Below are 20,919 nucleotides of genomic sequence, written 5' to 3'. Positions count from 1 at the left end.
TTGACCATGATTGTTTACAAAAGAAAAAGTGCTGTTGCATAAATCAGTTATGATTGAAGCGTATGGAGGAGGCAATGGCCTAGTTTTATTTCTGGACTGTTAATCTAGATTCCAGTTTTGCTAGGGCTCCTTGATGCCACATTTGGTCAAATGCGGTTAAAGTTAGGTCACATGGGATTCAGGGAGAGCTAGCCAATCGAATACAAAACTGGTTTGATGGTAGGAGCTAGAGGTTGGTGGTAGAGGGTTGTTTATTGGACTGGAGGCCTGTGACGAGCAGTGTTCCGTAGGGATCAGTGCTGGGTCCACTGTTGTTTATAATTTATATAAATTATTCAGATGAGAATTTAGGAGACATATTTAGTAAATTTTCAGATGATATGAAAGGTGGTGGTATAGTCGACATTGAAGAAGGTTATTTATGATTTCAAAGGAATCTTAATCAATTGGATCAATGGACTGAGCAGTGGCAGATGGAGTTTAATTTGGATAAATGTGAGGTATTGCATTTTGTTAAAACAAACAAGGGCAGGATTTATGCAGTTAATGGTAGGTTCCTGGGTAGTGTTGTTGAACAGAGAGACCTAAGGGTTCAGGTACATAGTTCTTTGAAAGTTGTGTCACAGGTAGACAGGGTGGTTAAGAAGGCGTTTAGCACGCTTGCCTTCATTGCTCAGAGCTTTCAGCAGAGGAGCTGGGATGTCATGTTGAGGTTGTACAGGATGTTGGTGAGACCTCTTCTGGAGTATTGTGTGCAGTTCTTGTCACTCTGCTATACGAAGGATATTATTACATTGGAGAGGGTTCAAAAAAGATTTACCAGGATGTTGCTGGAACTGGAAAGTTTGAGTTATAAGGATAGGCTGGGGTGTTTTCATTGTAATGTAGAAGGTTGAAGAGTGACCTTATAGAGGTTTATAAAATCATGAGACATGTGGATAAGGTGACTAGCGAAGGTCTTTTCTCTAGGATGGGTGAGTTCAAAACTAGGGAGCACATTTTTAAGGTGAGAGGGGAAAGTTTTAAAAAGGAACCTGAGGGACATCTCTTTCACAGATGGTGGTTTGTGTGTGGAGTGAACTGCCAGAGGACGTGGTAGATGCAGGTACAGTTGCAACATTTAAAAGACATTTGGATAGGTACATGAACAAGAAAAGTTTGGAGGGGTATGGGCCAAATGTGGTCAACTGGGATTAGTTTAGTTTGGGAAATTTGGTTGATATGGACGAGTTGGATCAAAGGGTCTGTTTCCATCCTATGTGACTTTGACTCTATGGCTGTCACTCCTTATCTCACCTCTGGAATTCAGCACTTTTGTCCATGTTTGCACCAAGGCTGTAATGAGGTCAAGAGCTGAGGGCCCTGGTCGAACTCAAACTGGATGTCACTGAACAGGTTATTGCTGAGCCACTGCAGCTGGATTGCTTTGTTGATGACCCCTTCCATCATATGTCAGGTAGATGCTAGTGTTGTAACTGTATTGGAACAGCTTGGTTAGGGGAACAGCAAGTTCTGGAGCACAAGTCTTCACTAGTATTGCTGAAAGGTTGTTATACCTTTTGCAGTATGTAGTGCCACCAACTGTTTCTTGATTTCACATGAAGTAAATCGAATTGGCTGAAGAATAGAAGAGGCCGAGATGGATCATCCACTGCCACTTCTAGCTGAAGGTTGCTGCGAATGCTTCAGCCTTATCTTTTGCACTGATGTGTTGGGCTCTTACAAAGGGCAGAGGTCCCAGCACTCAGTTTTGTGGAAAGTCACTGGTCAGGGAGCTCTAGCCAGAAAAACACTCATGCTTAACTACCCTCTGTCTTCTATGAACAGACCAATATTGTATCCAACTTCCTAACTCACTGTGGATCCCATGTGACTTAATCTCCTAGATCAGCCTACCATGAGGCGCCTTGTAAAATGCTATAGTAAAATCCATGTAGACAGCATCCACTGCCTCATCCTCAATGATGTTTGTCACTTCCTTAAAAAAAATTTCATTGAGTTGAGACACAAGACCTCCCCTGCATAAAGCTATGCTGACTATTGCTAATAAGACCATTCTTTTCCAAGTGCGAGTAAATCCTGTCCATAAGAATCTTTCCCAACAATTTCCCTATCACTGTTGTAAGGCTTATAATTTCCTGTATTATCCCTGTTGCCCTTCTTCCATAACGGAACAACATTGGCTATTCTCCAGCTTCTGCAACTTTACCTGTGGCTAAAGAGGATACAAAGATCTCTGTCAAGGCCCCAGCAATCTTCTCCCTTGTCTCCTTCAGCATCCTGTGTTAGATTCCACAAGGACCTGGGCACTTATCTACCTTAAACTTTTCCAAGACACCCAATACCACCTCCTCCTTAATATCGACACTCCCAAGATATCAACATACACCTCCCTAATTTTACCATTAGCAACATCCTTATCCTCGGTGAATACCGATGCAAAGTATTCATTAAGCACCTCGCCCACTTCCTTTGGCTCCATGCATAACTTCCCTCCTTTGTCCTTGAGTGGACCTACCCTTTCCCTAGCTGCCCTCTTTTTGCACAAGTACAGGAAAAGCAGGACAAATCCAACCCGACTAATTGCCACCCCAACAGTCTACTCTCGATCATCAGTAAAATGATGGAAGGTGTCATCAACAGTGATATCAAGCAGCACTGTTACTCAGCAATAACCTGCTCAGTGACGGCCAGTTTGTGTTCCGTCAGGTCCACTCAGCTCCTGACCTCATTACAGCCTTAGTTCAAACATGGACAAAAGAGCTGAATTCCAGAGGTGGGTGAGAGTGACAGCCCTTTATATCAAGGCTGCATTCGACCGAGTGTGGTCGCGGAGCCCTAGCAAAACTGGAATCAATGGATATCAGGGAACAAACTCTCCAGTGGTTAGAATCATACTCGACACAGTGGAAGATGTTCGTGGTTGTTGGAGGTCCATCACCTCGGCTCCAGGAGTTGAAGCTGCAGGAGTTCCACAGGGTAGTGTCCTAGGCCCAACCAACTTCTGCTACTCCATCAATGACCTTCCCTCCGTCATAAGGTCAGAAGTGGGAATGTTTGCTGATGATTGCAATGTTCAGCACCGTTCGTGACTCCTCACACACTGAAGCAGACTGTTTCCAAATGCAACAAGATCTGGACAATATCCAGGCTTGGGCTGACAAGTAGCAAGTAACATTTGTGCTACACAAATGCCAGGCTATGACCATCATCAATAAGAGACAATCAAACCACTGTCCCTTGACATTCAGTGGTGTTACCATCACTGAATCCCCCACTATCAACATCCTGGGGGTGACCATTGACCAGAAATTCAGCTGGACTCACCACATATCACACAGTGGCTACAAGAGCAGGTCAGAGGCGAGGAATACTGCAACAAGTAACTCACCTCTTGACTTCCCAAAGTCTGTCCGCCACCTACAAGGCACAAGTCAGGAGTGTGATGGAATACTCCCCACTTGCCTGGATGAGTACAGCCCCAACAACACTCATGAAGCTTGACACCATCCAGGACAAAGCAGCCCGCTTGATTGCCACTGCATCCACTCGCTCCACCATCGATGCTCAGTTGCAGCAATGTGTATTATCTACAAGATGCACGACAGAAATTCACTAAAGATCCTCAGACAGCACCTTCCAAACCCATGACCACTTCCATCTAGAAGGACAATGGCAGCAGATATATGGGAACACCACCACCTTCAAGTTCCGCTGCAAACCACTCATTGTCCTGACTTGGAAATATTTTGCTGTTCCTTCACTCTCGCTGGATCAGTGTTCTGGAATTCACTCCCCAATAATATTGTGGGTCAACCCACAGTGGTGGACTGCAGCAGTTGAAGAAAGCAGCTCATCACCACCTTTTCAAGGCCATCAAATGCTGGCCCATCCAACAACGCCCACGTCCTACAAAACGAATAAATAAAAAATAAATATAGAGAATGCCTTGGGATTCTCCTTATTCCTACTTGCCAATGACATTTCATGACCCTTTCCAGCCCTCCTAATTTCTTGTTTAAGTTCTTTCCTGCTTCCTTTATATACCTCAAGGGTCTTGTCTGATTTCAATTTTCCAAACATTACATATGCTTCATTTTTCTCTTTGACTAAAATTTTGACATCTGTTGTCACCCAGGGTTTCTGAATCTTGCCATCTTTATCTTTCATGCTGACAGGAGCATGCAGGCCCTGAACACCGATCAAATGACCTTTAAAAGACTTCCACATGTTAGATGTGGGTTTATCTTCAAACAGTCACCCCCAATCCAAATTCTCCAGTTCCTGTCTGTTATAGTTAGCCTTCCCCCATTTTAGCACTTCCACCTGAGCACCAGTCCTAACCTTATCCATGACTATCTTAAAACTTATGGAATTATGATCACTGTTCCCAAAATGCTCCCCCTCTGACACTTCGATCACCTGGCCAGGCTAATTATCAGTACAAGATCTGGTATGGCTCCTTCCCCAATTGAATTATCTATGTATTGTTTCAAGACACCCTCCTGGATGCACTTAACAAATTCTGCTCCATCTGTAGCCCTGGATCTAAGGCCGATATTGGAGAAATTAAAATCATCCACTACAACAACCATATTGTTCTTACATCTTTCCATGATTTTTCGATATATTTCTTCTCCTACCTCCCACTGGCTATTGGGATGTTGATAGCACAACCCCTTCATAATGACAAGATCTTTCTTAGCCTGAGTTTTATCCATTTGGCATTGCTGGGTGAGCCCTTCAAGATGTCCTGTCTTAGTGTAGCAGTGACGTTCGCCTTAATCAGTAATGCATCTTCCCCACCCCTTGCATCGCTCTGTATCACGCCTGAAGCATCCACACTCTGGGATATTGAGTTGTCATTCTCTAAACCAAGTAATGTCTACAACATCGTAGATCCATGTACTAATCCAGACCCTAAGCTTATCTGCATGACCTGTTATACACCTTGCATTAAAATAAGCACACCTCACACTGGTAGCACTGTCGTGTTCATTAACATGGCACTATAAATCTTCCAATTAGACCTACTTGACTTAACCTATACTCTCTCCTTAATCACTACACATGCTGATCTACTGTTCTTGTTCTGCCCCCTTGCCACATCCGTTTAAACCCTCGAGTGGTACTGGCAAATCTAATGGTGCTCCTCCAGTTTAGGTGCAATCTGTCCTTATTGAACAGGTCTTTCCTTCCCTGGATGACATTCCAATAATCCAGATATCTAAATCCCTCCCTCCTGCACCAGCTGTTTAGCCACACATTTAACTGTATTATATTCCCATTCCTAGCCTCACTAGCAAGTAGGATTACAACCTGAGAGCTCCAACTTTTCAACTTTTTGCCTAACTCTTTAAATTCACTTTGCAGGACCTCATTTCTCTTCCGGCGTATGCTGTTAGTACCAATATGGACCACAATTTCAGGCTGCTCACCCTCCCCTTTCAGAATGTTCTTTGCCCACTTAGAGATATCCTTGACCTTGGCACCAGGGAAGCAGCACACCACTGGAGTCTCGTTGGAAGCTACAGAAATGCCTGTGTAGACAAGTGGAAGGGGCCATACGTAAGAGGAGGAATTGAGTCAATATAGTGAGTCGGATTATAGTACCGAAGTGAGTTCAAGAAATAGAGAAGAATGATGTCATGAAAATGAGAATTATAAATTTGAGGCATTGGGAGACTCGAATCCAGTATTGGTTGATGAAAACATAATGCATCAGTGGCAGTTGAGATACATATAGAAGCATTGATGTTTATGGATAGAGAATGGGAGGACCATTGATAACACATTGGAGTAACTGAATTAGAAAGTGGCAGTGATCTGAATGAGGACTTCACCAGCAAGTGTGATAAGTGGTGGAGACAATGTAAGCGGCATTACGCCAGTGCCAGCATGATGACATATATTTAAAAGCACTATTTTTAAAGATTGCAATTTTTTCAAAAAATTGATTCAAAGTAGCTTCCAGGTGAATTACTAGTTCAGTGAGGAGTCACTATGTCACAGCATCCCACGATGAAATTGCAGACTTACATTGGTTTTGCCACTTAAAATTATGGGTAGGAGAAGGATTACAGACTGCTGATTGAACTACATGCTATCTTATTGGAATCACAGAAATCTCAGTTCTGAAGGAGGCCGTTCGGCCCATGAGGTATTATGACTTTGTGCTATTCTCCTACTTTTTTCGTGTACCTTCTTAGTTTCTATTTAAGTAATCATCTAATGCCCTCTTGGATGCATGAATTGAACCTGCCTGCACCATGCTTCCAGGCAGTGCATTCTAGATTAGAGCCACTCATTGTATGCATTTGCTTTTTCTTGCATCACTTTTGCTATTTTTGCAAATCACTTTAAATCTCAGTCCCCTCATTCTTAATCCTTCTACAAATGGGAACAGTTTCTCCCCATTTAATCTGTCCAGATTTTGAAAACTTGTGTTAGATCTCCACTTAGTCTTCTTCTCTCCATGGAGAACAGCACAATCGATGTAGATGCCGCTGGACCTGCTGTGTTTCTCCAGCAATTTCTGTTTTTGTGTGTGTCTGAGGTCTAATAAGTGTTTTGTATAAATTCAGCGTAATGACCTTGCTCTTGTACTCTATGGCCCTATTAAAGCCCAATAGATTTTATTTAAATCACACTGCTCAGAAATTTTGTGACACACCCCTGGAGCAGGTGGGAGTTGTAGGAGGTCATTAAAGCCCAGTACACTGTATGCTTTATTAACTAAAATAACTCCAGGGTCTGGTATCCTGTCACCAAGTCACCCATTATTTACACATGGAGAGTATTTGACATTTACCCAGCTCCCTCAGAACCAGCTGTGGGCGAGCAGGATGTCTGACACCCGGTTCGTATCTGTTAGCCAAGGCTCCCTGAGTGGAGCTGTTTAATCTAGTCCAAAGAGGAAATTCATATTTTATGAAGAGGAGGGCAGGGATCAAGTTATAATAGTGTTGGAAAGGAAATAAAATGCTGCACTACCCGCGGTGCTTACCTATCCCTAAAAACATCGAGAATATTGGTGGGCATCGTGTGCTCCTTCTCCAGGGACACTCAGGCCCGAACATAGCCGCAGAAGAAGGGCAGGCAGTCAGCCATAATGACCCCTTCCATGGCCCACTGCCTGGGCCTGTTAATGGCCAGCTCGGCCAGACCCAGGAGCAGACCCACAAGGAGATCCTCTGACCTGCCCTCAGACATTCCTGTTCTCGTCCATCAGCCAGGTCTCCGTGATTGGACCAGAGTAACAGCCCCAATCAGGGAATTCATATTCTGTGAGGTCCAACTGGCTGCCCTCGTTCTAATAACTGTGCTTGTTCTACCACTTTCAGTGATCTGTACAGATATATACTCAAGTTCCTCTTCTCATGCACCTTCATTGCGTATTGTAGCACTCTGTTTTATATTTTCTGTCCATATTTTTTCCACCAAAATGTATTACCTCTGACTTCTTTGCATTGGACCTCAACTATCACCTATTGGCCAACTCCATCAACTTTTCTATGTCTTTTTGAAGTTCTAAACTGTCCTGCTAGCAGTTTACATTGCTTCCAAGTTTTGTATAATCCTTAAACTAGGAAAGTGAGCCTATACACTAAAATCTAGTCTATACGGAAAAGAAGGGTCACAATACTGATGCCTGGGGAAAACCACTACAGACCTTACTCCAGCCCAAAAAATTACCAAATTACCACTACTCTTTGTTTCCTGTTACTCAGCCAATTTTGTATCTGTGTTATTACCATCCCTTTTATTCCATCAGCTATAACTTTTCTCACAAGTCTGTTGTTTGGCATTGTATGAAATGCCTTCAGGAAGTGGATGTACATGACAAAAACATTATCCTCATCAAACCCTTCTACTATCTCTTCAAAAAACTCCAGCACAATTTCCTCCTTTAGATATCCATCCTCGCTGGTACTAATCAACCCACCATTTCCTTGTGACTGGTGGTTTTATCCTGGTTCATTGTTTTTCATTGCTTCCCCACACTGAATTTGAACTTGCAGTGTTTACAAGTTTTTTGAACAGGCTATCATGTTTGCAGTTTTCCAGGCCTCTGACGATTCCTCTGCCATCTGTCCTGTCACTTCGTTTAATACCCTTGGATGCCTATCATTGAGTCTCAATACCTCACCAACTTTAAGTCCTGATAGTGAATGCAACACTTTCTCATTGTCAGTTATGAACCTTCCTCATGGCAGGGCTTCTTCCACTATGGCTTTGGTAGCACCCACGTACTTCATAAAGACAGGTGCAAATTTTGTATTTAGTACCTCAGCCATACACATGGAAATCCCCTTTTAGGTCCCTGCTCCTCTTTTTATTAATAACGTGTCTGTAAAAGACTTTGGGATTCCACTTTTTGTTGGTCGCCAGTCTTTTCTCATAATCATTCTGTGCTTCTCTAATAATGCTCTCTCATCTTTGCTCTGAACCCTTTCTACTCCTTTGATTTTCAATTGTATTTTCTATCTGACACCTGTCAATCACAAACACTTTTTTATTGTATTTTAATTTCTATCTGCTTTTTTTATTCACCGAGCCCTGGATTTATTTGCTATACCATTCCCTTTTGAGAGAATATACCTTGATTGTGCCTGAACCATATCTATTTTTAAAGGTAGCCCATTATTCAGCTACAGTTTTTCCCACCATGCTTTTGTTCCAGTTTATCCAGCACATCTCCATTTTTGACCTCATAAAGTTGGTTTCCCCTCCAACTTAATCATCATCCAACACATTATGATACAATAATCGTTGGCTCATAAATGTTCCTCAACTGACACTTGATCTATTTGGCCAACCTCATTTCCAAGAACCAGATCTAACAGTGCATCATCCTTGGTGAACTGGATACACAATGCTGTAGAAAGGTTTCCTGAGTACAGTCAAGGAATGTTTGCCATCTCTGCTGCCCCAGTCTACATTCAGGTAGTCAAAGTTCCCCATTATTAGTAATCTACAATGTTTGCATCTTGCTATAATCTCCCTGCAGATTTCTCGCATATTTTCCACTAATTGATGGTCTGTAGATGACACCTAGCAATGCAATTATATCGTTTGTGTTCCTAAGCTCTAGCCAAATTGATTCTGTCCTTAAACCCTCTGGGATATCCTCTTGCTCCAGCACTGCAATGCTTTACCACCACCACATCTATTTAGTATCATTTCAGAACATCTCATCCCCAGGAATATTTAACACCCAGTTCTGCCCTTCGTTGATCCAAATCTCTGTTATTGCCACAATATTATAATCCTAAATGGCAATCTGTGCCTGTAACTCCCCAATTTTATTTATTATACTAACATATCAGAAGTTGTTAAAATCCACATAGGAATCAATGAGTTAGGCAGAACCTGGAATGTCGTTCTGGTGAAGGAGTTTAGGGTACAAGTTAAAAAGCAGAATCTCAAAGGTAATAACTGTTACTACCCAAACATGAAAAAATTAGCATAGAAACAGTCCAATATGTGATCTGTAGACTCTGCCACATGCAAGTCTGATGGTGCTTGTAGGGTGCAGTAATTTATTTATTTGGAGGTTTGTATGTTGTCTCCAGCTTGACCTCTGCACATTCCTTATGAAGTCCCTAGATGTGTTTTTGTGCCTCCCTGAATGAACATCCTTTTTGGTCAGTCACGAGACGGCTAATATTATGAATCAATTGAGATGTTTTGACCATTTAAGGGATGCTTTGTGGACACCTCTACTGTATATCCCACTCAGAGATAGCAAGAACTGCCGATGCTGGAGTCAGAGATAACACATTGTGGAGCTGGAGGAACAGCAGGCCAGGCAGCATCAGAGGATCAGGAAAGTTGACGTTTGGGATTGGGACCCTTCTTCAGAATGAGGGAGGGAGAAGGGAGCTCAGAAATAAAAAATCAGGGGGGGGGGGGGGGGGGGGAAGGGAGGTGGGATGTTGATGGGTGAGTGCAGGTAGGCAGTGGTGGGGATTGATCAGTGAGGTGGGAGGAGTGGATAGGTGGGAGAGAAGATGGACAGGCCAATGGCCTAAATGTGTACTTTACCAGTTTCAAAATCTCCCCACCCCCGGTCTCATCCCATGACCAACCCTCCCTCTCATCCCCGCCTCCTTGACCTGACACAACCTGTCCATCTTCTCTCCCAACTATCCACTCCTCCCACCTCACTGACCAATCCCCACCACTGCCTACCTGCACTCACCTATCATTATCCCACCTACCTTCCCCAACCCCACTCCTCCTCTCTCTATTTATTTCTGAGCTCCCTTCCCCCTCCCCCGTTTCTGAAGAAGGGCCCCGACCCGAAACATCAACTTTCCTACTCCTCTGATGCAGCCTAGCCTGCTGTGTTCCTCCAGCTCCACACTGTGTTGTCTACTGTAATTCTGTTGCCCTCTTTCAGATCTCTTGTCATAACTGAGATCCAAGTAGGCAGTTGCTGTAGGAGGCTGGTGTCAAGCATACAAATGACTTGTCTTGCCCAGCAGAACTAGTTTTGAATGATTAGTGCCTTGATGCTTGTCATGTAGACTTGCGGGAGGATGCTGCTGATAAACTACCATTCATTCATGCTGATTCGGAGGTTCGTGTGAAAACACTGCTGGAGTACTTCTGGAATGCTTCCAGTTGCTTGCTCTAGGTTTTCCAAAGCTTATAGGAATGCAGGGGTCTTTACTTCCCAGTAAACCATGACCTTAGACTTGGGTTTTAAAGCTCATCTTCAAATACTTTTTTCTCAAGGAATTACATAATTGTATAAGGGTTTGTGAAATCATATTTGAAGTACTATCCACAGATATGTCCTCCTTATCATGGGAAGGAAATACATGTTTTAGAGGAGACGTAACAGATGTTCAGTACATTGATTCTTGGGATGAGAGAATATCCTTTGAAGAGGGATTGAATATGCTCTCTAGAATTTTGAAGAATTTAAAAAAAAGTTCTTGGGATGTGGGTGTTTCTGGCTAAGCCAGCACTTGTTGCCCATCTCTAATTTCCCTTGAGAATGGGACAGTGATTTGTCTTTTCAAACTGCTACAGACAATGGGGTGTGGGTACACTACAGTGCTGTTATAAAGGGAGTTATTGAATTTTAACCTGGAGACATTGAAGACTATTTAGTTCCAAGTCAGGATGGTGCATGGCTTGGAGAGGAACTTGAAGCTGTACCCATGAATCTTCAATCCTTGTCTTTCCAGGTTGTAGCAGTTGCAGATTTGGATGGTGCTGTTGAAGGAACTTTGGTGAACTGGTATAGTGTATCCTCTAGATGGTACATGCTCCTTCCACTGAGCTCTGTGGTGAAGGCATTGAATGTTGAAAGTGGTTGGATAGGTGCCAATCAAGCAGGTTATTTTGTCCAGTATGGTCCAATATTCTTCAGTGTTTTTGCAGCCTTACTCATCGAGGCACTGGAGAGTATTTTATCAGACTCCTGTCTTGTACCTTGTAGATGATTGACAGGTACTGGAGAGTCAGGAGGTATGTTACTTTGATCAGAATTATTAGCCTCTAAACCTCGTCTTATCGTCACAGTATTTATGTGGTGAGTCCAGTTCAATTTCTGTTCAGTGGTAACTTCCAGAATGTTGATGGTGGAGAAGTCAGTGTTGGCAATGCCATTGAACTTCAAGTGGATATTGTTAAATTTTCTATTGTTGGAGATGGTAATTGCCTGCACTTTTATATCATGAATGTTGCTTGCCACTTATCAGCCCAAACATGGATGTTGTCTTATCATTTAAGGAAATTGTCTTCTTCAGTACCTGTGGAGTGTTGAACATCCCCACATCTCATCTTGTGATGGAGGGAAGGTCATTGAAACAGCTGAAGAAGGTTGGACCCAGAACACTACACTGAGGAATTTCCACAGATGTCCTGATATTGTGGTTATTTCCCTCCAACAACCACAAACATCTTCCTTTGTACAAGATATGCCTCAAATTGGAAGCAAGTTTTTCCCCATTGACTCCAATTTTGTGAAGGCTCCTTCAATGCCATACTAGGTTAAATACTGCTTGGATGTTGAGGGTAATCATGGTCACCTCATGTTTTGTCTAAGTTTGGCCTAAGGCTGTAATGAGGTCAGGTGCTGAATGGCCTAGTGGAACTTGAACTGAGTGTCATTGAGCAGATTGTTACTGCGCAAATGCTGATTGATAACACTGACGAAGACTCCTTCCGTAACTTTGCTGATGATTGAGAGTATTGATTGGGTGTAATTGGAAGGGTTGGATTTATTCTATGTTTTGTAGCCAGGACATACATAGTCAAGTTTCTATGTTGCCGGGCAGAATGAGAGCTGATCATTTTGAAACATGCAAAATTCTTTGACGGCATGACAGGCTGGATGCGGAGGGGCTGTTTCTCCTGGCTAGGGTAAGGGGGTCATTGACATAGGATAAAGGATCAACTATTTAAAATGGCAATATGAAATTTCTTCATTTAGAGTTTATGAATCTTTAAAATTCATTACTCAGGAGGGTTAAGGGCATTAAGACAATGAGTATATTTAATAATGGATTTTTGGGTATTAAAGTAATCAAGAAATGGAATGGGGACTGGAGTGATGGTGGGCTGAGGGTAAGTTGAGTTGATGTAATAGTTCAACTATGAATATCAGAGCAATTTTGAGGGACCACATAGCCTACTCCTTTTCTTATTTCTTACTTCTTGTTTTCTGGGACCACGGCTTAAATTCTTCAGAGAAAAGAGATTATTATTGTGCTATCCTATATATGTTGGCATGAGTATACAAATCTGAACCATGCTCAGAAAGACTGAATGGATTGATTTTTATTTTTAATTTATTTCTGTCACATTTATTTAAAAATAATACAAGTTTTGAAAAATAATCTTTTTACTAGTGCAGATTTTTGATTAGTGAATGAGGGCAGCTTAAGTACGTGATAGAAATCCCATACAATAAGTAGCGCGAAAATGTTCTTAGGGTAGGTATGATGCTGTTGTTGTCATGTACCATTATTTTGAACATTTACCCTAGTCTGTTTGTACAGAGTATGCATGTGTAACATTTTACATAACTAGAATCCTATTTACTTGTTGGATTCCTGTGGCTATGGTCTCTTGACCTGGGCATGCCACCTGAGTCATGGGCTAAATAGTCCAGGTTAAACTTTTATTTGACTGAGTTTCTTTGCATAACACTTTTGACATCATAGCTATGTACCCAAGGTCAGTCTGTACTTCATTTGATTCTGAATGGATGGCATATTTCTAACTGAAATGCTTCTTCCTGTACGTGAACGTTTAGTTCAGTGTACCTTGCAATGACATGAGTGAACCAATAATTAGGAGACACACAGTAAAAATTATTATACGAATCATGTATTTCACTGCACAAGGAATCGCTTTGATATACAGTCAAATGTTAACAAAGATTGTTGCCTTGTAAATTCTAAATAATGACACAGTGCTCTCATTGCTTTATGTCATAAATTTGACTTTTCAATATTTGAATACTAAACAATATGCTATCAATGCCTGTGATACCATTCTCAGCAAATCTTTAACCCTACATATTCTTACCCCCAAGGCTTGAGAAGAAGTGCTAATATCTAGAATCTGTGTCAGGGCTTAATTTATTATGGAAAGATAAAGTAAGCTGGAATGCTCTGTGTACATGTGCCTCAAAATTCATAACCTGAGAGTCAATATAGAACAAAGTTGAATATTTTTATGATCTTGAAAATATAAACATCTATAGTATATTTGTACTTTATTTGAATTAGACTGCCTTCAAATACAACAGCATAATTATAAACTATATATCAATATATTGACAGCCTACCACAGTGTTGATTCTAATTTTTAGCAGTGTAATGATCCATATGCTGTATATGTACATACTAATGTGTCTATTCCTTACCAAACTGATGTTTGTGTCAATTGGTGGAACCAATGAATGTAATATATTCAGATTTTCAGAAGGCATTTCATAAAGTTCCACGTAAGTGGTTGTCACTCAAAATTAGAGTTTATGGGATTGGATGTAATGGGAGTAGTGATTGGCATGAATTGGCAATTGGTTAACAGTGAGAAAAGAGGTCATTTTCAGGTTAGTAGCATGTAACCATTGGACTAATGCAAGAATCCAAGCTTGGACTTATAATGTGTCAGTGACTGAGATGAGGGAGCACTTAGTTTATTGTATCCAAGTTTGCTGATGATACAATGCTAAGCGGAAAAGTAAGGTGCAAAGAGGCTGTGATGAGGCTGCAAATAATATAGACAGAATAATTGACAGGCCTTGATTGTGTTAGATGGAGTATAATTTAGGAATGTGTCAAATTAGCAATTTTGCATAATGTTTGTCAAAAGATTAGAAACGAACATATGTTGTGTAGCAGAGGATTTAGGGAATCCTTGTATATAAATCACAGTATGTTGACATGTAGGTACAGCAAGCGATTCAGAAGATGCATAGTATATTAGCCTCTATTGCAAGGGAGGTTAAAATATAACAATAAAGAGGTCTTATGGTAATTATATCAGATGTTGTACACTGTGCAGTTGGCATGGTCTTACTGGTTTTGTACTCCTTACCTAAGGAAGAATGCACTTGCCTTAGAAGGGATGCAACCAAGCTTCATTGATTTCTGAGGTGAGTGGGCCATTGAATTAGAGCGTAGCAGGTGTAGGATGTTCAGCTTTTGAGCCTGCTGCACCATTCACCATTATCGTACCTGATCCTGTTTATCAATGCCATATTACCACCCTCTGACACCTGTAGCCTTTAGAAATGTTTTTCTTCTTGTTTATATTCAGTGACTTTGCCTCCACAACCTTCTGTGACAGAGAATTCCAGCTTCAATACCCTCGTAGTGAAGACATTTCTTCTCAACTCAGTCTAAAATGGGCCACCACTTAACAATTAAATTCAGATTCCACTGGCTGCTATGGTGGGATTTAGACTCCATTCCTAAAGCAGGTTAATCTGTGTCAGTACTACAGTGATGTTACCAGTAAGCCATCATCTTTCCGTGAAATAGTGTAGAATGAAAAGTTTAGTTGTAGTCTAATTGGCAACCGCAGAATGCATAGAGGATAGATGCTGGGCACCTGTTTCTAAAATCTAAAGGTAATTGTCTCAGAATAAAGGGATTGGAGATTTTGGACTGAGATGAGAAATAGCTTTGCTCAGATGATTGGGATCTTTGGAATTCTTTCATTCAGTGGACTATCAATGAGTATAGTGAAGGCAGATGTTTGGCCATAAAGACACTAAAATCAGAGGATGTAGGGATGTGGTGGAATTAATTTAGAAATTCCATTATGTTTTTATTAAATGAGGAAGAAGGTTTAAGAGGCTATGTGACTTAGTCTCATTTTTCATATATTTTGGTTTAATGAAACACAGGAACAATGAAAATATTTTCTTGCAATTTATGGAACAGTTTTGTGTTATGACTGTTTACTACCAAAATCTTACTAATCCTGTAGTCTATACCTAATTTATCCAATACTACTTGGAATATGCTTCATTTAACTTTTTGCAAAGAATTGAAAGACTATCTAATCAAAAAATCTGCAGAAGGGATGGTTGTTGCTAAATTGATTTTTCTATTAGAATCAATGCTTAATGATTAATCAATGCAACTGCTCGCTGAAGTGTTTTCAAGATGAAACATTTATATACTTCATATGTTGCCTGTAATATTTGCCTTTTAATAATAATTTCACTGTGAAATTCTCATGACAAGTACTTTGAGTGAAATATAGGCTGTTCCATTTCTGAAGAGAATAATCCTTGTGCACTGAAATTATTCCCAAATCTTTAATGTCCTTAAAAGTTTCTAGTGACTCTTGCATTTAAAATAAAAATCAATAGGTGTTGTTTTTAAATGATCAAGAATGTGTCTGATCATTTACTTTGTGTAGAAAGCTTTGCATTTGAAGTATCACTTACAACTAGAATTTTTGTTAAAATCCAGAATAATGAAATTTAGAAAAAAGAAATGTGTTGTAATCTTCATCCTTGGTGATCTCCTTGTTATAATTATGTGGTTTACAAGATTATGTTTTAGGATTGTACCCTTTGATTTGTAAGGTTATTACATTTAGTAGTTTAGCTTCAACTTGACGGTAAATGAATCATATGACCTGTTCTGAAGTCTTCATGGCAGTAAAATCAGCTCATTTGATTGTTGGAAATTAAGGAAGATTTGGGATTATTTTACTTTGAAGAAGTGCAGCATGTTTACTCTTGAAGACAATGGGCACAGTCTCTGAGCATACCATGAATAGATGTCGAATCTCCTAAAATCCTAGAAAGGTATTATAGACATTGCGTTGTAAGCAGTGGTGCCACAAACTCTCTATTTACTTCTAAAATGAAAGGGAGTTCAGATCAAATTTGTTTTGTTTCCAGTTAGAAGTATTAATATGTTTACAAGGGAAAGAAAATAAGGAAGCCAGTTTTTTTTATGGTTGAGGTAAAGGTTTCCCGATAAGCACAGTGATATTACAGACAACAGTTTGTCTTTGTCTGCAGCCATCTGGAAGGTAGAGAACAAGAGACAGAAGCAGCCAAGCCTGCACCTTAAACAAAGAAGATGCTGCCGCTTATAATTCACCATGCAGAATGCGGGTGTGAGTTCATACTTGTCTTAAAGACCAAGTTCATATGGACATAAAGGAAGCTGGAAGATTTGCCTAGCTTTCAGCACGAAGCAGGGACCTACAATGTAACCCTCACAGTGAAAGGCAGTTCTATTAGAAGTAACCCAAAAGGCCAAGTCAAAAAGAAGCATTTCATCAGGAGATAAGAATAATTCTTGATTGGTTCCTGTATGGTGAAATGTCCACTTCACAGCCAACTATGTATAACTGTAGTACTGAGTTTTCTGGTAATGCTATAAGTTAAATGTGGAATCTCTTCTCTATTGTTTAAAGTGCAATTGCCTACAAAAAAATGTGTTCAGTTATGTTTTTTAGTCATTTATAGCAATAAAAGTTGTAAAATGTGAAATCCTTTCTTGCCACTGTTTCAACTGTTAACTGGAAGTTCAAATTTAGCTTTAAATATTTTGATCTCCGTGGAGTTCATAACATCCTTGTGTTGTCAGAATAAAGTGCAGTATGCCTAGATTTCTAATTTAATTAGACTCATCACAGTTTTGGAATTCTGTTATGGGATGTCGGTATTGCGAGTTGCCCTAGAGAAGGTAGCGGTGAGCTGTCTTCTTGAACTGCCATAGTCCGTGTGCTGTAGGTAGACCCACAAAGCTTTTAAAGAAAGTGTTCCAGGATTTTGAACCAGTGATACTGAAGGATTGGTGACATATTTCCAAATCAAAATTGTGAATGGTTTGAGGGAAATTTGCAGGTGCTGGTGTCCCCATATATCTGTCCTGCTAGATGGAAGATGCTGTCTAAGGAGCCTTGCTCGATTTCTGCACTGCATCTTTTAGATGGTACACACTGCTGCTACTGACTGTAAGTGGTGGAAACAATTACTGAATGTCTGTGAATGCGGTGTCAATCATGTGGCTGATTCATCTGGTTGGTGTCGATCTTCTTGAGTGTTGTTGGAGCTGCACTTATTCGGGAAAGTGGGGAGTATTCCATCATGCTCCTGACTTGTGCCTTGTAGATGGTAGACAGGCTTTGGAGAGTCAGGAGATGAGTACTCACTGCAGTATTCCTAGCCTCTGACCTACTGCTGTATCCATTGTATTTATGTAGCTAGTCCAGTTGCGTTTCTGGTCAATGGTAACTGAACTGCATTTCTTAGTACCTATTGCACAAGGTAAAAGTGAACAAAGAAAGCTTGAATGAATCCATTAAAAGTTATGTTAAGGTATGTATATATGGTTTGCACATATATATTAGGCTGACTAAAACTGTTCTATTTTAAATCAAAAGCTAGTTTAAAATGATCATGTTATCATTCTACGCTGTTAGCTTTACATTCTTAAAGTCATTGTGCAAATGTAGGATGTAATCAAGGCTAATCCAATATGTGTATGAAATCTGTGATGCACAAACAAAATACTGTGGATGCTAGGATTCTAAAATAAAAACAGAAAATGTTGGAAGTATGCAGCAGGTCTGGTATTCTCTTGGTTGAAAGAAATAGTCTAATCTTTCATCCAAACATGAATTTGGTGATGCAGTTGAAGGAAGTGTAATGTAGTCTGTTGTGTGATTTGCTGTAATTGACAATTAACTTGCTGTTCGCGAAACTAACAAATGTACCAATCCTCATTAATAGTCGCATAGGAACAGATTTAATTTGGTTTTCTACGTTTAAGTGACTGCTGAGCAGGAGATTTATTGGATACCTTATGCCAACTAAACATCATGAGGTTTCAATGCATATTCTGCATGAAGTGATAGACTGGGGAAGGGATGAACATCAGTTGATGAGGACAGGATCTTTTATATACAATCATGTCTAACCGTTTGTGAAGATGTATTCCTGGAGAATGTCACAATCTGTGATTTTTACAAATGATAGAATATACGTTTTCTGGAAAACTCCAGCTAAGTGAAGATTAGATTCACATTTGGCAAAAAGGTATATAGAAAGTATTGCGCAAATAAACAAATTTGCAAATGGTGAACATGCAAATGGAACGACTTTATTGTTTTGATAAAAATAATGAAAAGCAGACAACCCTTCCCTTATCCAATTCAGTTTATTAAAGACCTATCTTGAGATACAACTTTAGTTGATGCAGTCCTTAGGTGATGAGGGTAAGTCATGACCATGTTATGAAGTAAAACATGAATATTTCATAGGAAAGGATAGTACATTTTATATATAATGAAGAGTTCAAGATTGTGTAACATGCTGTTAGTAACATTTTAAAAATCTTCTTTTATTAGTCCACACATCATCTACCTATCACAGTCTGTATTGTCTGGAAAAAATAATCTCTGTGGAATACGACTGTGCCATGAAATAGCTCATGCCTGGTTTGGATTGGCCATTGGTGCTCGTGATTGGACTGAAGAGTGGATAAGTGAAGGTTTTGCCACTTATTTAGAGGATGTGTTTTGGGCGAAGGCACAAAAGGTAACTTTTTATTTTGTGTGTTAGTCGGTTCACGTACAGTGCTTAGTATGTATGTCTGAAATTGAGCTTGCTGCTATTGTTGTGGTAAGAATTTATTTTAAATTAATTCTTTTGTTGAAAGACCGTGGAGTGGACTTTCAGGTGAATATATTGCAGTTCTCTGATATATTCTTTTTATTCATGGGATGTGGGCATCACCGGTGGGGCCAGTATTTATTGCCCATTTGTCGTTTGCCTTGAGAGGATGCTGATGAGCTGCTTTCTTGAACCACTATAGTCCATTTGCTATAGGTAGCTCAGTGGTTAGCGCGGCAGCCTCACAGCGCCAGGGACCTGGGTTCGATTCCACCCTCGGGTGATTGTCTGTGTGGAGTTTGCACATTTTCTCGGTGTCTGTGTGGGTTTCCTCCGGATGCTCTGGTTTCCTCCCACAGTCGAAAGATGTGCAAGCGAGGTGGATTGGCCATACCAAATTGCCCATAGTGTTCATGGATTTGTAGATTAGGTGGGTTATAGGGGGATGGGTCTGGGTAGAATGCTCTGAGGGTCAATGTGGACTTGTTGGACCGAAGGGCCTGTTTCCACACTGTAGGGATTCAATGATCTATGAATACCATTAGGGAGGGAGTTCCCATATTTTGACCGAGTGACACGGAAGGAACAGTGATAGTAAGAACTGCCGATGGTGGAGTCAGAGATAACACAGTGTGGAGCTGGAGGAACATAGCAGGCCAGGCAGCATCAGAGGAGCAGGAAAACTGACATTTCGGGTCGGGATACTTCTTCAGAAATTTTCCATCACTGTGTTATCACAGAAGGAACAGTGATATCTTTCCAAGTCAGAGGGGTGAGTGACTGGAGGGGAACTTGCAGGAGTTGTGTTCTCATGTATCAGCTGCCCTTGTCCTTGTAGATGGTATTGGTCATGGGTTTGGAAGATTCTTTTAAGCAGCCTTGATGAATTACTGCAGTGCATCTTGTAGATGGTACATACTGCTGCTACTGAGTGTCGGTGGTGAAAAGAGTGGATATTTGTGCATGTGGTGTTAATCAAGCATGCTGCTTTGTCCGCCATGATGTCAAGCTTCTTGAGGGTTGTTAGAGTTGCACTCATTGAGGCAAATGGAGAGAATCCTATCGCACTGCTGACTTGTGCCTTTTAGATGGTGAGCAGACTTTGGGTAGTCAGAAGATGAGTTACTTGCTGCAGTATTCCTCACCTCTGACCTGCTGTTATTGCGACTGTATTTACATGACTAATCCAGTTTGCTGGATGTTAATCCCCAGGATGATGATAGTCAGGGATTCAGTTATGACATTGCCACTGAGGATCAAGGGGCAATGGTTAGATTCTCCCTTGTAGGAGATGGTCATTGCCTGGCCCTTTTGTGGCATGAAAGTCACTTGCCACTTGTCACTTGCCCAAACCTGGATATTATCCGAATCTTGTTGCACATGAATTTTGACTGCTTCAGTTTATCAGGTATTGTTGTTCCTGATAACGTTAGGGCATTGTTCATTGTCAAGAATGAGTCTATCTCTCGGTCGTCAATCCAATAGCATAATGCTTTATTTATACTTTGATGTGTGGTTGTGTGTTTGCCAGTGTGGCAGTGATTCTGAAGGTAAACAATGCATAAAAGTAATAATAATATGAACAAAAGGTATTCTTATCAACCTTAAAGGGTAAATATATTCCCCATCTGTTTTGTAGATAGTCCGGGGTTATTTCCCTTAGAGCAGAGAAGGTTGAGCAGGGACTATTGATGTGTACTATATTCTGAGGGTCATAGGCTACATAAGGAGAAACCTTTTCCCTTAGTAGAGGGATCAATAACCAGGGACATAGTTTTAAGGTACAGAGCAGAATGTTT

At 40.7% G+C, this 20,919-nt stretch overlaps 1 protein-coding gene across 1 annotated transcript in view; it reads left to right on the top strand.

Annotated features, from left to right (window-relative positions):
- The window catches only part of LOC109921380 (aminopeptidase O (putative)), a 185,230-nt gene that overhangs the window by 97,795 nt on the left and 66,516 nt on the right, over window positions 1–20,919 (top strand). The window contains exon 6 of the mRNA XM_048593426.1: window positions 18,856–19,045. Coding sequence (XP_048449383.1) covers window positions 18,856–19,045 — 190 coding nt within the window. The remainder of the gene's footprint in view (window positions 1–18,855; window positions 19,046–20,919) is intronic.

Source organism: Rhincodon typus, chromosome 3 (genome assembly GCF_021869965.1).
Source record: "Rhincodon typus isolate 14 chromosome 3, sRhiTyp1.1, whole genome shotgun sequence".
Taxonomy (NCBI): domain Eukaryota; kingdom Metazoa; phylum Chordata; class Chondrichthyes; order Orectolobiformes; family Rhincodontidae; genus Rhincodon; species Rhincodon typus.
This window is presented reverse-complemented; position numbering and strand designations above follow the sequence as displayed.